The sequence below is a fragment of the Amphiprion ocellaris genome, chromosome 1 (genome assembly GCF_022539595.1).
Source record: "Amphiprion ocellaris isolate individual 3 ecotype Okinawa chromosome 1, ASM2253959v1, whole genome shotgun sequence".
NCBI lineage: Eukaryota > Metazoa > Chordata > Actinopteri > Pomacentridae > Amphiprion > Amphiprion ocellaris.
The window spans coordinates 22,962,285-22,977,287 of NC_072766.1; the positions used below are offsets into that span (position 1 = coordinate 22,962,285).

At 41.8% G+C, this 15,003-nt stretch overlaps 1 protein-coding gene across 5 annotated transcripts in view; it reads left to right on the forward strand.

Moving 5' to 3' along the window:
- LOC111572255 (transcription initiation factor TFIID subunit 4-like) overlaps positions 1–15,003 on the forward strand; it is a 95,733-nt gene that overhangs the window by 12,538 nt on the left and 68,192 nt on the right. The window contains exons 3-9 of one of the 5 annotated variants that reach the window (XM_055009628.1): positions 4,770–4,916; positions 6,300–6,449; positions 7,092–7,214; positions 7,756–7,845; positions 8,826–9,035; positions 13,331–13,406; positions 14,490–14,604. In XM_055009628.1, coding sequence (XP_054865603.1) covers positions 4,770–4,916; positions 6,300–6,449; positions 7,092–7,214; positions 7,756–7,845; positions 8,826–9,035; positions 13,331–13,406; positions 14,490–14,604 — 911 coding nt within the window. Of the gene's footprint in view, positions 1–4,769; positions 4,917–6,296; positions 6,450–7,091; positions 7,215–7,755; positions 7,846–8,825; positions 9,036–13,330; positions 13,407–14,489; positions 14,605–15,003 lie in introns of all 5 variants that reach the window. The other 4 variants (XM_035950749.2, XM_035950750.2, XM_023275832.3 and 1 more) reach the window with 4 other exon arrangements.

Genomic DNA, 15,003 nt, shown 5'->3' on the forward strand with positions numbered 1-15,003 from the left:
TTATTGCACGCTCGAATGTGTGTGTGTGCATCTCGGTGAGTTGTGTGTGTGAGTGCTTGGCCTATCTGTGAATGGAAGGCAGAGTGCCAGAGGTCGGGGCAGAGGCCCTCCTGGGTTGTCTTGGCCAATAGACAGGATAGCAGGGAAGCAGCCAGGAAGTGTTTATGAGCATCTGTGCATGTGTGTGCGTGTGTGTGTGTGTGTGTGTGAGTGAGAGCGATGAGCCACTGGGCATCAGTGTGGTTTTGTGGCATTTGGCACTCACTGCCTATTCCTCTCCTTTGCTCTCATGTATTTAATATGCTCACAAGCAAACATGATTTATGGCAAATATTAGCATCCACCTGTATGAATCGAACTGAAATGGTTTTTTTTTTTTGGTCAGTTTTGTGTATCATTTGTGTTTACAGATAACCCACAATATTTCCTTACTATATACTCCACATATTTGCAACATACATTTCATACACACTTCTAGACTGAGTATATACTAAAGGGGACTAATTTAGTTAGATTTTTCAGCCTAATAATTGCACATTTTGAATTACATACCAGACGACAGACGGAAGAACCAGGTGTCTGGTTAGGAATGTGAATATAAATGGCTGAACTAAAACAAATACTACGCATGTGAACATCCACAAATTAAGGCTGAATATGAGCCCCTTAGCCGCCCAGTTAATGTTTCATTTCAATTTTAATGTGCTGCAGTAAAATGCCAGCAATAGAATACTAAAAAAATAAGTTCAAAATACTTGCAAACAACATTTCTTAGTATGAGCAGAGTGTTATATCATGTTATATTATGCTCTGCGTGACTTATTTGCACAGAATAGTTTTATGTAGGTTGTGAATCTCAAAATGTTGCTATGTGAGGGTGCAACAGTTCATTAAAGCGCATTGCTTTTTTTTCCGTGTGCTGTAATGCAGATAGAACAGACACAAGCAACTGTACTTTGTGTTGTGTGAAGTGACTCAGGGAAGGATTTTTCCACATTTCTACACCAGTATTTGTCCAAAAACATCACTGAGAGAAGAGGAGGCAGTTTATGTACCCAAAATCACAATACACCTTTCTCACTTGCTTTTCTCCACAATTTGAAATCTGTTAGGCCACAAAATGAAATGAAATGTTACCGCAATAACAGCAGACACTTAAATTCACAGCTTAGATTAATCATACTCACCAATAATATATATAATGTGTCTTCTGTTTGTTATTGCATTATTCTACATCATACATTGGTCCATTGTCTAATCTCGCGAGAAAGACAAACATGTCACTGTATTGTTGATGTCTTAATGAAGCTTTAAGGAATCTTTGAATATAAGTGACTTATCTCTGAATCATAGAATATTGTCACTTTTAACAGACTGATAAAGCCAGAAATTTTACTTCTCCCATATCTGAAAAAAGGCCATAGATGCATTTGTGGCCGGTCAAAGCCTAAATTAGGGAGTTTATGGTCTAAGTTGAGATCTATAAACTTGATATTATTTAATTTGCAGTAATTAACGGACTCTATTTTAATGTGTTTCCCTTTGCTCTGACAACAAAGTCAGGTTTTTCATTGGAGACAGCATCAGGGAGAGACAAGAGTATACAGTCATATTTCTAGATGGAATTGGGTCTTTGCAGATGGCATGTTGTTATGCTAATTTCTTTATTAGTTGAATTAGTCATGCCAATTATTATGGTGCCTGTTGTTTCCATTAAAACAAATGCCAGTTAGGTAAGATAATTTCTCACAGGAAAACAGTGTTCCACGAAACACCAGGTTTAATAGACATCTACAAATTAGACCTCAAAGGTCTAGATTCCATAGTAAAAGCTTACAAATGCTATAAATAAGTTGAATAAAAGAAACTGAATTAAAGGGTTGTGGCAAAGGAAGACTTGGTCATAACCTGCAGTTATCAGGAGCCATTCTGTTTAACCCTTGTGTTGTCTTCAGATCCTGTGCACTTCCCTTGTCCTCAGGGTAAAAAATGACCCGCCTCCACTGAGCCTCTAAAATAGAGCAGCTTAATTGAATTTTCAACCAAAAATCTATTTTACATGAAGAAACAACCTGTCATGCATCACACACTTGGTGAATGTCTGAGTTTTTTACTCTTCAGAAGGCAGAAAGACTGTATTTAATAAATGGACACAACTCGTTTTTATTGCATCACACGTTATCACTGTAGAGGTTTATTAGTAGAGGTTTATTATCACTATTATTGTTGCTAAAGGTACTGCATAGGTGTAAACATTATTTGTTTAGCAAGAGATAGTACTTCTATATCCAAAGAAAGTACCAGAAATGTGCAGAAAGTAGCCTTAAATGCATTTTTGAAGAGAAACAACAGTGTACTGTATACTGTACAATGGAATGGAAAACTTCAAAACTCAACTGCAAAATGCTAGTCTACTCACATCTTTTGAATCATTGTTTCCACTCACAAGGTACATAACAATAATAAGAATAAAATGAAATAATAGATATAAAACAAAAATATGAAGAACATATTAAGCTCTAATTAGCATATGTCAGACAATATACAGGTGTGTGGCACGGACTTCTCATATATGCGGCACACAGTATTGTGTGTGTGTGTGTGTGTGTGTGTGTGTGTGTGTGTGTGTGTGTGTGTGTGTGTGTGTGTGTGTGTGTGTGTGTGTGTGTGTGTGTGTGTGCAGTGGAGGATGTGCATGTGTGTGTCGTTGTGGTTTTAGCGATGTGTGTGATGTGAGTGTGTGCTTTAGTTCACTATGACTGTGATTTTCAACTGCCGGGTCAAAAATGACCTGAAGACCATCTATGTACACTGTTGATGTTCAGCTTTGATGAAAATATAAACAAAAACAATGTTTCATTTTTTCTAATGTTGGGGTCACTTTAGGAAGACTCACTGAATTTCAAGTTGCGATTTCTATTGGGTTTTCTATGCTATTAAACATGTTTTTGGGTCAAAAATGACCCGAAGATAACACAAGAGTTAAAAGTTGGTCATTTGTGACATTTGAGAATATGTATAAAATACATACTTTCATGCTAGAATCATGTTTTGAAAAGTGACAGCTTATCCAGTAACTTTTTTCTGGGCTGGCTGGACTTTTAAGTGAAAAGCAAAGCTGTCCTGCACATCCATAACAAAAATTTGAGTCGAGCAGTTCATAATATTTTTTTGCGTCTTGTTCTCTAATTTCTCACTTTTTACATTTAGGGAAATAATTTCCTCATAATGTCAGCAGGACTGTTGCAATGTGGAAACATGATATGGAATCAGATGCAGCTATTTCTCACAGGCTCAAAATGAATTGGACAATTGACTAATAAGCAGTTTCCTGACGAGGTGTAGCCTGTTTCCTCATCATTGAATTACAAATTAAGGAGCTTAGTCATTTGGAATAGATTCCAGTGGTTGAATTTGCATTTAGTTTAGTGTAGTTTTAATTCAATATACCGTCTGAAGAGGTGTAAATGCAAGTGAAGGTCCTTTAAGTGAGTGGATTGCAGGTTTAAGCCTGCCATTGACCACCTACTTTGACACAGCTATCTCCTCTACTTCTTTTATCTATTGCATGTGTTACTGTTTTCTAACTCCATTGTATTACAGGAAACAGCTGCAGCCTCTGATCTAGCAACCTACTATACCAAAAATTAAATGTTAGGGATTATTTAAAGATTTGGATTATGCACTAAGGTGCTTTGCTTTTTTTTTTTTTTCTGTGAATTAGCCATTTTAATGACAGTTCTCAACTCCTTGTGTACAAATGTTCCACCAAATGTTCCCTATTTTCAGGGCACACCACTGTTGCATCCTTTGCTTAGCCCCACTCAAGAAGATTCTTATTGGTTACAGAAATACAAACCAGCCAGAGTGTATAGCAGAATGAAGAGTAAGTGCTGCAAACCATTCTATTGCGCAGAATGGTTTGCTGAACAAAACCCTCTTCACATCATCTGAAGAAATCAAGGACACTCTCAAGGAGGTAATGTTGGTGTGTAATTGTCAAAGTGGACAAGCAAGAGATGCTTTCATGAATGTAAATACAGAGAGTTTAAGTAAAGATGCAACCCACTCATTTGGTGATGTCTCATGGGTCCCAGACTTCAGGCATTTACTGACTGTAAAGGATTTTCCATCAAAGCATTAAAAATAGCACCTATGTTTGTAATTGTGTTAGTACTTCCCAAATGTGTAATGCAAAAGCTTTCAATTTAACCTCAAAGTCTGCACTTCAGTCACACCATCATTCATTTCTTCATTTTCAATCCATTGCGGTAGTGTACAAAGACAAAATTACACAAACTATCACTGTCCACATACTTATGGACCTGATTGTGGGTCCTCCTGCCATCAGACCCCAGCAGCACGACACCATGACCCACTGTTGCCTGACAAAACATGCTTTCCTGTGCTTCAGCCTTCACCAGCCCCATCACGCTGCCACCTTCCCTCTTCTTTCCTGCTGCCATGACCTTTGCTTATCTGTCTGCAAGGCACGCTATTGCTCTTTTCTTATTCTGTTGCCCTCTCTCTCACACACTGTCCCAGCCTTTTCTCGACCTTGCATCCTCTTCCTTTTCACTCTTTCTTTTCACTCTGAAACTGACATGATCTCACTGTAGCTGTTTTAATTTCTTTGTATCTTTAGAGGTGGCGTATATTCATTTATCTTGCATGTTCGCCACTGGCTTTCTTTGATTTCTCTATGCTCTGTGTTTCCCTGTTCCTCCTGTTCTTCTTCGCTCTTTCTCTGTTACTGTCTTTCTGTCCAGCAGTCTCCTGTGACCTCTCAGACTACCAGGCAGTGTCCTTTGACTCCGGCCAAGGTGGTACCGTCTCCCTCTCCCACCTCTTCCAGCCCTGCCCTCCAGACCTCTTCCTCTTCCTCTTCTTCCTCCTCCTGCCCTGCACTCCGCCCAGTGAGACAACCCTTCTTACTTGCCTAACTCTCAGTCTTTTGCCTTGCGTCGTCCTCCTGTGGCTTCAATGACAGCTGAGAAATAGTGCTATGGTTTAGTGGTCAAAAGGTTACGCAGTAGGTTGTGCACCATCTCAGAGAATCTAAGTGCGGTTATAATGAGTAAGGTTGTTTTTAAGATGCGGGCTAAGTATATTCTTTGGTTTTTGCTGATGGAAATGTTTCTTTTGCATGTTATAATCAATAATGTTAAACATTTGTTAGTGACAGCAGTTTTTTAAGTTTCAGAATTTCTCTAAAATAATCTATTTTATTTTTTCATTTGTCTGTCATATCTTCCTACTGCTACATAAAGAAGATATCTTATAACTTGTTGTTAAGGTATTTAAGGATAGCTAACATTGAAGAAGTTACTTTATGAAGTAACTTATCTCTCAATGCAATGTTATAAGCCATGTACTTTTGAACAACATCTTGCAAGCGAGTTATTTGCCAAGGAAACAGGAATAATAACCGATTCCCACCAACTAAAAGTATAACTGCCAGGTATTGCTGCCCTGACTACACATTTCCACATCATGTTCTGAACACTGGCACTGAGGGGGATAATATTTCAAGTTGAACTTTCCAATTTCTAGAGAACTAAAGCACTGGAGGCTCTGATCTAGATCCAATGTTTCCTCTCTAAATATTGTCCATCCAGATTTTGTTGAGATCCTGTAGAGGAGAGATTGTGTCTGAATTTGTCTTTACTTTACAGAAAACATACAAAGCACTGAGCACATTTGTACACTATAACACTATATGACCACATATATGGATGTACTTGTGGCCTTGCCAGCGTCTATATGGGACTTGAGTGATGAGACCTTTATTCGTCCCTTCCAGTTTGGGTGCATTCACACCTGTATTTAGAACTGTCTACTTAGGGTTGCATCACGTAAGATGTATTTTATTGCCAAGTGTGAACAGGCCCTGAGAGTTTCAAAAGAGGTGATGAGGGCTTTAGAGTGAGAGACTGCCGATGGCACTGCATCTGATGAGCAGAATTTGTGTTTGTATAGTTTCTCGTCATTCATCCCCAGACACATTGTTTTGAAAAAGCAGACAACAGGTAGCAAATGTTTGGAACTATCTGTGACACATCTTCATAGGAGGATAGAGACTATTAAGAAAAGCCTTGATGGCCTCCTGTATTTCTTAGCCTGTAGCTTGTCCCCTCCTCCCCGTCCTCCTTCTTGTCTGTTAAGCGATGTCCACGGAAGTCAGTACACCAGATGTGACAGGAGCGCTGTGGCGCCTGCCTCCTGTTCTCTGTGGCCTTGCTGCGAGCGAGGCGTCACGTCCTGTTTATCTCTCTGTCTCTTCCTTGCTCTTCCAGAAGGGCCCCGTGGCACCGGCCGTGGCTGTGACGGCTCCGCAGCAGACCCCCGTGGTTATGGCCCCCCAGGCTCCAGCCCAGTCGGCCTCCCAGCCAGTGCAGCCTCAGCAGACGGGCATCGCCGCGGCCCCCGGAGCTCCTGTCGTGTCCCAGGTCCGTTCTCTCAGCCTCCCCCCTCCGTCACCACCACTGCCCACACTCTATCCTGAAGGGCGCGGGCACCGTCACAGCTGCCAGGAGGCTGGCTGTGTCACAAGCTCAGCCCCGAATCCACAGCCTCACCGCGTCACACAGCTGGCCATGGACAAAGAGTCTCACACATGCCCACACACATTCACGCTCATACATTCACACAAGTGTATACCAACCCAAGGACATACAGACCATGAACTCATTTGTATGCACTTCCAGGAACATAAACAGACTCATTTACATATAATGCACACATAGACCCTTAGATACGAGTACATAGATGCTCCTGTCTCTAAATATTGAGTCTGGAGAGCAAACATAGAGGCAGTTTGTGCACCAGTCCACTCTAAGGCAGTTTGAGTGGACAGGTGCCATGTCTCATCTGGCTGCAAAGATGACTGGGCAACAGACTAAATGTTCACTATGTGCTGATTTGTGACTAATGTTTATCAGCTCATCTTCATTCTGTTTGGTGGTAATTATACAGCCACTTCTTAGAGTTTCATCTACTACTTTTTTGAGGCTACTGAGACGCTGAGAAAGTCCTGAATAACTGGGTCTCCAGTAAATAGAAAGTAGATTATTGTTTTCTCTTCTTTACAGGAAATGCAAGAGAATGTGAAGAAATGTAAGAATTTCCTGGCCACACTAATCAAGTTAGCATCTCACAATTCTCCATCCCCTGAGACCTCCAAGAACGTCAAGGCTTTGGTTCAGGACCTGCTGGTGAGTTTCAAAAACCAATAAACAAACAAATAAACATTGTTCACATCCTGTCGACATCAGAGAAGCGAGTATTTATGTAGTTGGAAGAGTTTTTGAAAAATTCTTTTAATTAGAAAACCTTTCGTGACCCTGACAGGTGCTTCTTTCCTGTAGTGAGAGTCTACATTTCTCATGCACCTAACTTCCTGCAATAACATTATGATATGACAAGAGTGCGTTAACTTTTTTGCAGTGTGAAATATTGTATATGTAGGAGAAATGTAGGAGAAATGCAACATTGGCACTTGAATGTGCTGCTGTATTGAATATTTCCAACCTGTAGATGGCAGCAGGAAACTCCTTCCAAAACTCTCCTTTCTCTGTCGTGAATTTTCAGCTGATAAAGTTGCACCCTGAGTTGCCAGTATAGGTGTAGTGTGGTTGATCGTCACCTCCAGTGATTACATTTTATCTTTTTGTGTTCAAGTCACCATGGTGCACTAAACATACCATCTGGCCTCTCTTGTAAAGTGAAGTTTATTCTTTGCTCTTAACCTAACAGGATGCCAAGATTGAACCGGAGGAGTTCACCAGCCGGCTGCAGACTGAGCTCAAGTCGTCTCCGCAGCCTTACCTGGTGCCCTTTCTCAAGGTGGGGTGATTGCTTGTGTGCTTCTTTCTAACTTCCTCTCTAAGCTACACCAACTGTAAGACTGTTACCTACTCAAAATTGAGGCAATATAATTCAAAACTTTCCTACTCTAATGGCTAAACTTCTCCCAAAGCTGGACTTCTATATAGATCCTTTAAACTGGCTACCACACACACCTCCCTCACAAAGTAGTCCCACAGCTTACTCTTCCCCTTAGCTTCTTTTGAAATTGACCCCTAAAATAGTTTCCTGAACTGCTCCCTAACCTGCCGCTTAAATCGTTCCCTAACCTGGCTCCTTAAGCTTCCCCTCTCATGTCTTTTCCCTAAACTGATCCCCCTAAAGTAGTCCTTTCCCTCGCACTAAAAAACCAGTGATGGCTCGGCTTGACAGTAGAATGATACGCACACCCACCTCCCTCTGGCCTGACTTTTGACTGTGTGTGACAGTGGCCCCTGCAGCTGTCCCTGCCAGTAGCCAGCAGGTTTCTTCAGCCAGTCATGATGAGCGTCACATCAAGGCGCTCGACCGCCCAACCCGGCCACAAACACATGTTGTCATGCAGCGTTAGGTCGCTTACGTCAAAAATCTGTCTGAAATAGTCTGTATGAAGCAGCATCAGCTCCTCAGGTTGACTGTGACAGTGGGTTATCATAAATGGCTGATGGTAATGCCATATACAGTATTAAGCGTACTGTAGGTTCATTGGCATGACAACGAATCAAAAATTTTGAGGTAGAAGTAAATGTTTTATACAACATGCACAACAACATGAATCATATTCTCAACCAGGTATGGTCACATATCTCTGCAGATCTTTTTTTTAAGGCAGCCTGTAGCCTTATTTCTATCAAAACATCGAGCTAAATTAGCAAGTGACCACAGCAGTATTTGTTGTTGCAGCTGTGTATTATGTTTTGTCATGCATGTCTGTTTCGCTGTGTGGCTGTAAACTCTGACCTCCCTATCCCCGTCAACAGAAGAGCCTCCCGGCCCTGAGGCTGTCTTTGCTGAATAGTCAGCAGTCCCTGACCCAGCCCCCGCAGCAGGGAGTCAAACCAGCACCCTGCGGCACCCCTCCTGCCATCATGGCTGGGCCAGCTGTCCGCATACGCCACCCTAACAGCGTCAGCACCACCACGGGTGCCAATACACTGCCTGCTGGGACACTCGGACATGCAGCTGCCGTGGTATGTATAGACTGGCCTAGTTGGAACAGTCTTCCATGGTGACACACTTATCACAGTGTTTACATCCTATTTAATTAAAGTCCAGGAGCAGAATAACCTGGTATAAACTGCTGGCTTCTTATCATCACAGTTACATTAAATAGAAATGTGTGAAACTGGATAATTGCAGTGAAATGTAGCAAATAAAATATGTGATAGTCTTTAACACTTGCAATTCTTCCAAATGTGGAAATGCACAGAGGTAAATTTGCAGATGTATATCTTTTGCTTCAACTGTTCTTAGTTGCTAGCAGTGTGCACCAAAAATGTGTATGTAAGGTGTGTGCGGATAGAGAGTTAAAGCTATGTGGTCACATAATGGACAGACAAATATTTACCCACAAGATTCCATTCAATAGAGAAGTGCTGAGATGTGATGAATGCAAACCTGCGGGCAGTGGTGTGTGTGTGAGAGTGTGTATGTTGATAGGTCTGAAGGCTGAATTATCATTCTGGAGAGTGTCACAGTGCCATGGCTGGAAGTCACACATCTAACAGTGAGTTAGAGTCACACTCAACTCCCAGAATCATTTTGGCAGGAAAAAAGACAAGTTTTAGAGTTTTAGAGTTGTTTAAACTACATCATTAACAGTACATCACGGACAAACACTAGAGGAACAAAGACAGCACACATATTATAAACCACTGAGGTCAGCACAATCACTGTGTAATTGGCTGCTGATCATCTTCACTGATCAGAGCAGATGATGATCAAGCACAGGCTGACTACAAGTATCCGACTCAAGAACTGTACAGTCAGAAACTGAGCTTTTTGTGCTCTTTTCAATGCTGCGGTTCATGTACACGAGGTGATATACAGACAGTTGACAAATTAAAGGACTCTGTTCTGCTATGGGCAGCGTTTTGCAGAAATGATTTAGGTCTACCTATTCCCTTCGAGGGAAGAGTCACTGCAAATCAACACCAAGTTGTTCTGAGTGATCACCTTCACCCTATCATGAAACATTTCTCCCCTGATGGCAGTGGTCTCTCCCAGAATGAGAATGCTCCTATCCATAGGATCCAAGGGGTCACTCAATGGTTTGATGACACTTGTCTGAGTAATGGCCTTAACAGCACCAGATCCCTCACATTTTTGTCACCTGTCTGTATATAAAGTTTAGTGACTGCGTATTTATTGCAAAGTTTCTGACTTGCTGTTATGTATGATAGATATAATGTAATTATAACGCAAACACACTAATTTTAATAATCATTTTTATTGATTTACTTTCATTATTATTTTTACTAAAAGGTGCTTTAATTTGTTAGATGATCTCCAAATATTTTCCTAAAAATTACACTTAACTGGGACCTTTTAAAGCTCCAACAGTTAAGATTTCCAAAAATCTAAGTCTTGTGAGTTTTACTGTAAATACCAGGAATGCACTATAAAAGAGAGAAATACAAGCTGCTGCAACCTTGCCAGACTTTTGACCTGGTGACTCTGAGACGAATGACCTAACAGCAAAACTCAGAGTGCACCAATTTTTAGTGGGAGACTCCAAGTTGTTTCTCTAGACAGGAACAAATCTTGTCATTAGAAGGTGTTACACAGTATTCATATGAAGCTTATACATTTAAGACTTTAAACACACAGTCTTAAGGTGCTTTCAGCTTAAAGTTCTTGTCTGGTTGAAATCTACTCAGTAGTAATTTAATCTCATGCTGTCTGTCCAACAAACAGTATTCATGATATAATTCTTATTAAGTGTCTGTGACGGTTCGTGGCTCCCATAGGTTGTGAGCGGTTGATCCAGTGATAGAGCAGGGACACAGCTGAATAAAGGCCAGGTAACCTGCAGGGTCCGGTGCCAGAGAACGACGGCTTCACTGAACTCTTATTTGTGCCACATTGCCCTCAGTCTGTGTACTGTTTGTGTGCGCGTACGTGCTTGTACATTGAAAATCATGCAAGCCCACCAAGCTCAGACGTCTATGGATAGGTCAAGTGAGGTCAGCCTCAGATTGGTCTGGTCCAAGCAGAGGGATGGGCAAGCTGGAGGGTTCTCTCTTTCTCTTTAACATTTTCTCTCTCAGACATGCTCTCACTTTCCCTCTTCCTTCCTTCCTTTCTTCGCTCCCTCTCTTTTTCCTCTCACTGCCTTCCTCTCCAGCTTTGTCTGTCACTTGCTTTCTCTCTCTCTTCATCTTTTCCCCACTCTACTTTCTCTCCATTTTTTTCCAACAGTTTCTCTCACTGTATCTGCCCCCGCATCGCCCTCTCTCATCTCCCTCCCTCCCTCCCTCCCTCCCTCCCCTCCTCTCTCTACCCGTTAACCATTGAAGGGTGAAGCGAGGTAACTAGGTCAGCCCCAGGTCAATTTTAAAGCAATGTGGCGGCCGCAGTCTATGTCCAGAACATGCCTCTGGACTCTCTCACTCTCTCTCCATCGCTCTCTTTCTCTTCGTGTCTCTCACGCACACACATGCATACAACACCAACATAAGCTATCACACAAAACATTAGTGAATGATGGCCACTGGCAAATCAACAGTCTGAAACCACACAGCTAGTTGAATTAGGCTAAAAAAAAAAAATCTGCTCTTGCTACAGTTTAAAGTTTATAGAAGTGTAGTTAAATTATTTAAGGTTTCTTATTTAATTACACTTAATGCACCAAGATTTGCAATTGCCCACAGTAATTTTTGCAATATTATATTTCAAATGTAACTAATGATAGCATAATATGTTATAGGTTTACTGTATTTTATTTCTGTTGCAAGATGTCAAAAGTATTCTACATTTTTAAACACATTTAGGGTGGAAATTAAAATGCGAAGGTTAGTTGCATTATTTTGAAATTGCACCACTGGCTGGAAGGGAACTGGACCTTAAACTTCCTCAGGGCAAATGATATATGAGGTGAATGGACTTGATGAAACCGTGAATGAGTGGAGAGATGTAAGTAGGCCACATCACCACATACTGTAGCGCATTACTAATCTCTGCAACAGTGAGTATAAATGTACAACTGTATATTATATGTATTCAATGAGGGTATGAGTGGGTATAATTTTAACCTTCTTCTTATTTCTGGAAAGCAAAGTATAAATAGCTGTAAATTAATTGGTTACAATACACGAGGCGTAAATCAAATGTGTGCGGTCTTGACACATGTAATTTAAAATATTAGTATGATTTCTTATAAATAAACAACATGCAGAGGTGATTGACAGCCACCTCCACTTGTATATTCAGTTTTTTTCCGGAATATGTCTGAAACTCTGTACAATTCCTTCATGGCACAAATACTCTACATAAAATGCAGATGCTGTTCCTACATCTAAATAACTTCCAGCGTTTAATTTCACCCTGATAATTGAGGGTTAAAAGTAGGAAAACTAATTTAGAAATGAAAGATGAGTGGTTCAGTTTTAGTTTCTTCCCTCAACCCCTGATTCTCCAACTTTCTACCTGAGGTTTCTTTTTTTCCCCTCTCTTAACTGTGTCGCTGGCTGGCCAGAGGTGTTTGCTATCTCTGCTTGTTCTGAATGTATTTTTTCTCCCCTTCCCTCCCACTCTCACAGACCCCTGCAGTGGATCTCTGGGAAAAATGGCCTCTGTCTTTTTTCAGTAGCTTGAACAGTAATATAGCATGTGTCAGGGAATGGAAAACAAGGCTAAAAAATATGCAGCAAGAAGCAAACTGGTAGGAATGGATGGCTGAGCCCGAGGCTCGGCCTGTAGCTGCTACCAAGGAAGGAAGTGACTCTAATAGCCCAGCATAGTCCCCCACCCCCTTCTTCATTCTTCTTCTTCTACTACTACTTCTTCTAAACTACTTTTTCACTGCGGTCTTGACTTCTTATTGCCTTTGTCTTATCTGCAAATGCAAGCAAATGTAGGTCACATACAGTGGCAGAAATCCATCCTCCTTGTGCATTTAATTTGATCGCCACTTTCTCAGTGGTGTGCAGAGATGGCCACTATAGAATTCATCACCCATGCATGTATTCTGCATTTACCCTGTATTAGTTCTGCAGTTATGTTTAATATGTTGCAATCGGACAGAAATCAGTGCACAAAACTCAAGCGGCTCGTGGCCAGCGTGCCTCTGTATCATTTCTTGCCGTCTAACTATGGCTGAGAGTTGATTTTTCCTTAAACTATTTCTCTTGGGGATTGCACAAAAATGGAGCAATGGTGTAGCAGGCATGCAATTTAATACTTTTTAATCTCGCTCCTTTCCTTCCTCCCACTTTCCAATTGTTTCTTTTCTCTGAAACGCGACAATAATGTTTTGCTTCCTCAGGGTGTCAAAACAGGAGGCGCTGTTGGCGGCCAGGTTCGGATGCCCGTGGTGATCACACAGTCCATCAGAGCGCAAGGTAAGACATCTGCAGGCCTTTTCCAGCCACATTTGATTGAATCTCCTGAATTCACTCTGTGACATTTTCATTTCAGGCATCGTGTCTCTATAGTACAGGTTTACTTACAGATGAAAGATTAAACAAATACTCGTGTGACTCTAAATGCATCTTTCGTTCAGGCTGCATTGTAGGACAAATACTTCAAGATTTTCAAACCCAGCCTGACCTTCTGAGCCAGCAAAAAAGGGTTAAACACAAGATAGCCATTAGTGAAACTCTAAATGCTCCCTCAGAAGGCTGTAAGATGTGTAAACAGGCAGGAGCCATAGAGAGAACAGGTGTTTTTTGCTGTCTGGTTATAAAGCCTTCTCAAACATTTGCGCTGCTGCTTACTCACACTGATTCACAAACACTCTTCCCACAGAAGTCCACAAATATCGCCCCAACACCAACCGGGTGTAACGCTCCCCTAAGAGAGCTGTGTGCTCTCAAGTGGTGTGTATAATGTGTGTACGTGTTTACCTGTTTTTGCTTGTGTGTGTGTGTGTGTGTGTGTATGCGTCTGTGTACGATCGGAGGTGCATACAAATTTGATCTGCCCCCTTCCCCAAGATTGCCTGCAGTGAAAGATCTGTAGGTTGTTTTATGCCCATAAATTGGAATGCGGGGATAGTTCTAAAAATACTTTTCTGTGCCTCTTGGCTAGGAACATGCCTGTTAAAATCAAGTTTAAATTCACTCTGGCAGTCCTTGTGCCTCTCTGGAAAACGTGTCTCGGAGCAGGATGCGGTTTAGGAGTGTAAGGAGAGCCGGTGAAGCGCAGTGATATTGACAGAGCGACGCTCTCCGCACCAACCTGGGGAGAGCGACAGTACATCTCCCTCACACACACACCACACACACGCACACACACACACACACACACACACACACACACACATATACATCTAACCCTGTGAGGATGACAGAGACAGCTGAAGGTAGTCGTTAGACAGGAGGATATTTGACGCAGATAGAAGGGGACACTTCAATGATAACATTACTTCTTTTCTTTATGTTTAGTGTTTTCTTCTTTGTTTTCCCCCCCTCTGTTGTCAACAGGCACAATGGGAAAGGGAGCCATCATCCAAGCAGGCAAAAGTCCCATGGGCCTGCCTGTTCAGATCTCTGGGAATCAGAAAAACAAGCTCAACGACCCCGGAGGAGGCTCTTTCAGGTACAACTCTTCTCGCCAGGAAACTGACTGCGGAGCACATGTTGTTTCTGGCTGCCATCACATGGGGGCAGCATTTCACTAAGAAGTTTCTGCATGACTACAGGCTACACTCTCAGCTAAGGCTATGAGTGTTTATCTGAGTTGCCTGCCTGGCCACCTGGCTGCCTGCCTGGCTGGTTGATCGGTGGTCCTTTCTCTCTGTGCCCACCACATAGCAACACACTGCCATCCAATAGATCACCCTCACGATCGCCCTCCTTGTGTCAGTGTCACAACTCATCGACAGGATTGCAAATGAGGTACATCTTAATTTAGAAATAAGATAATTGTGTCCAGATGGTTGGAATTTCTGGATGCGGTTCTGAAAATACCTTTTGGTTAAGTCAAACATACAGTATT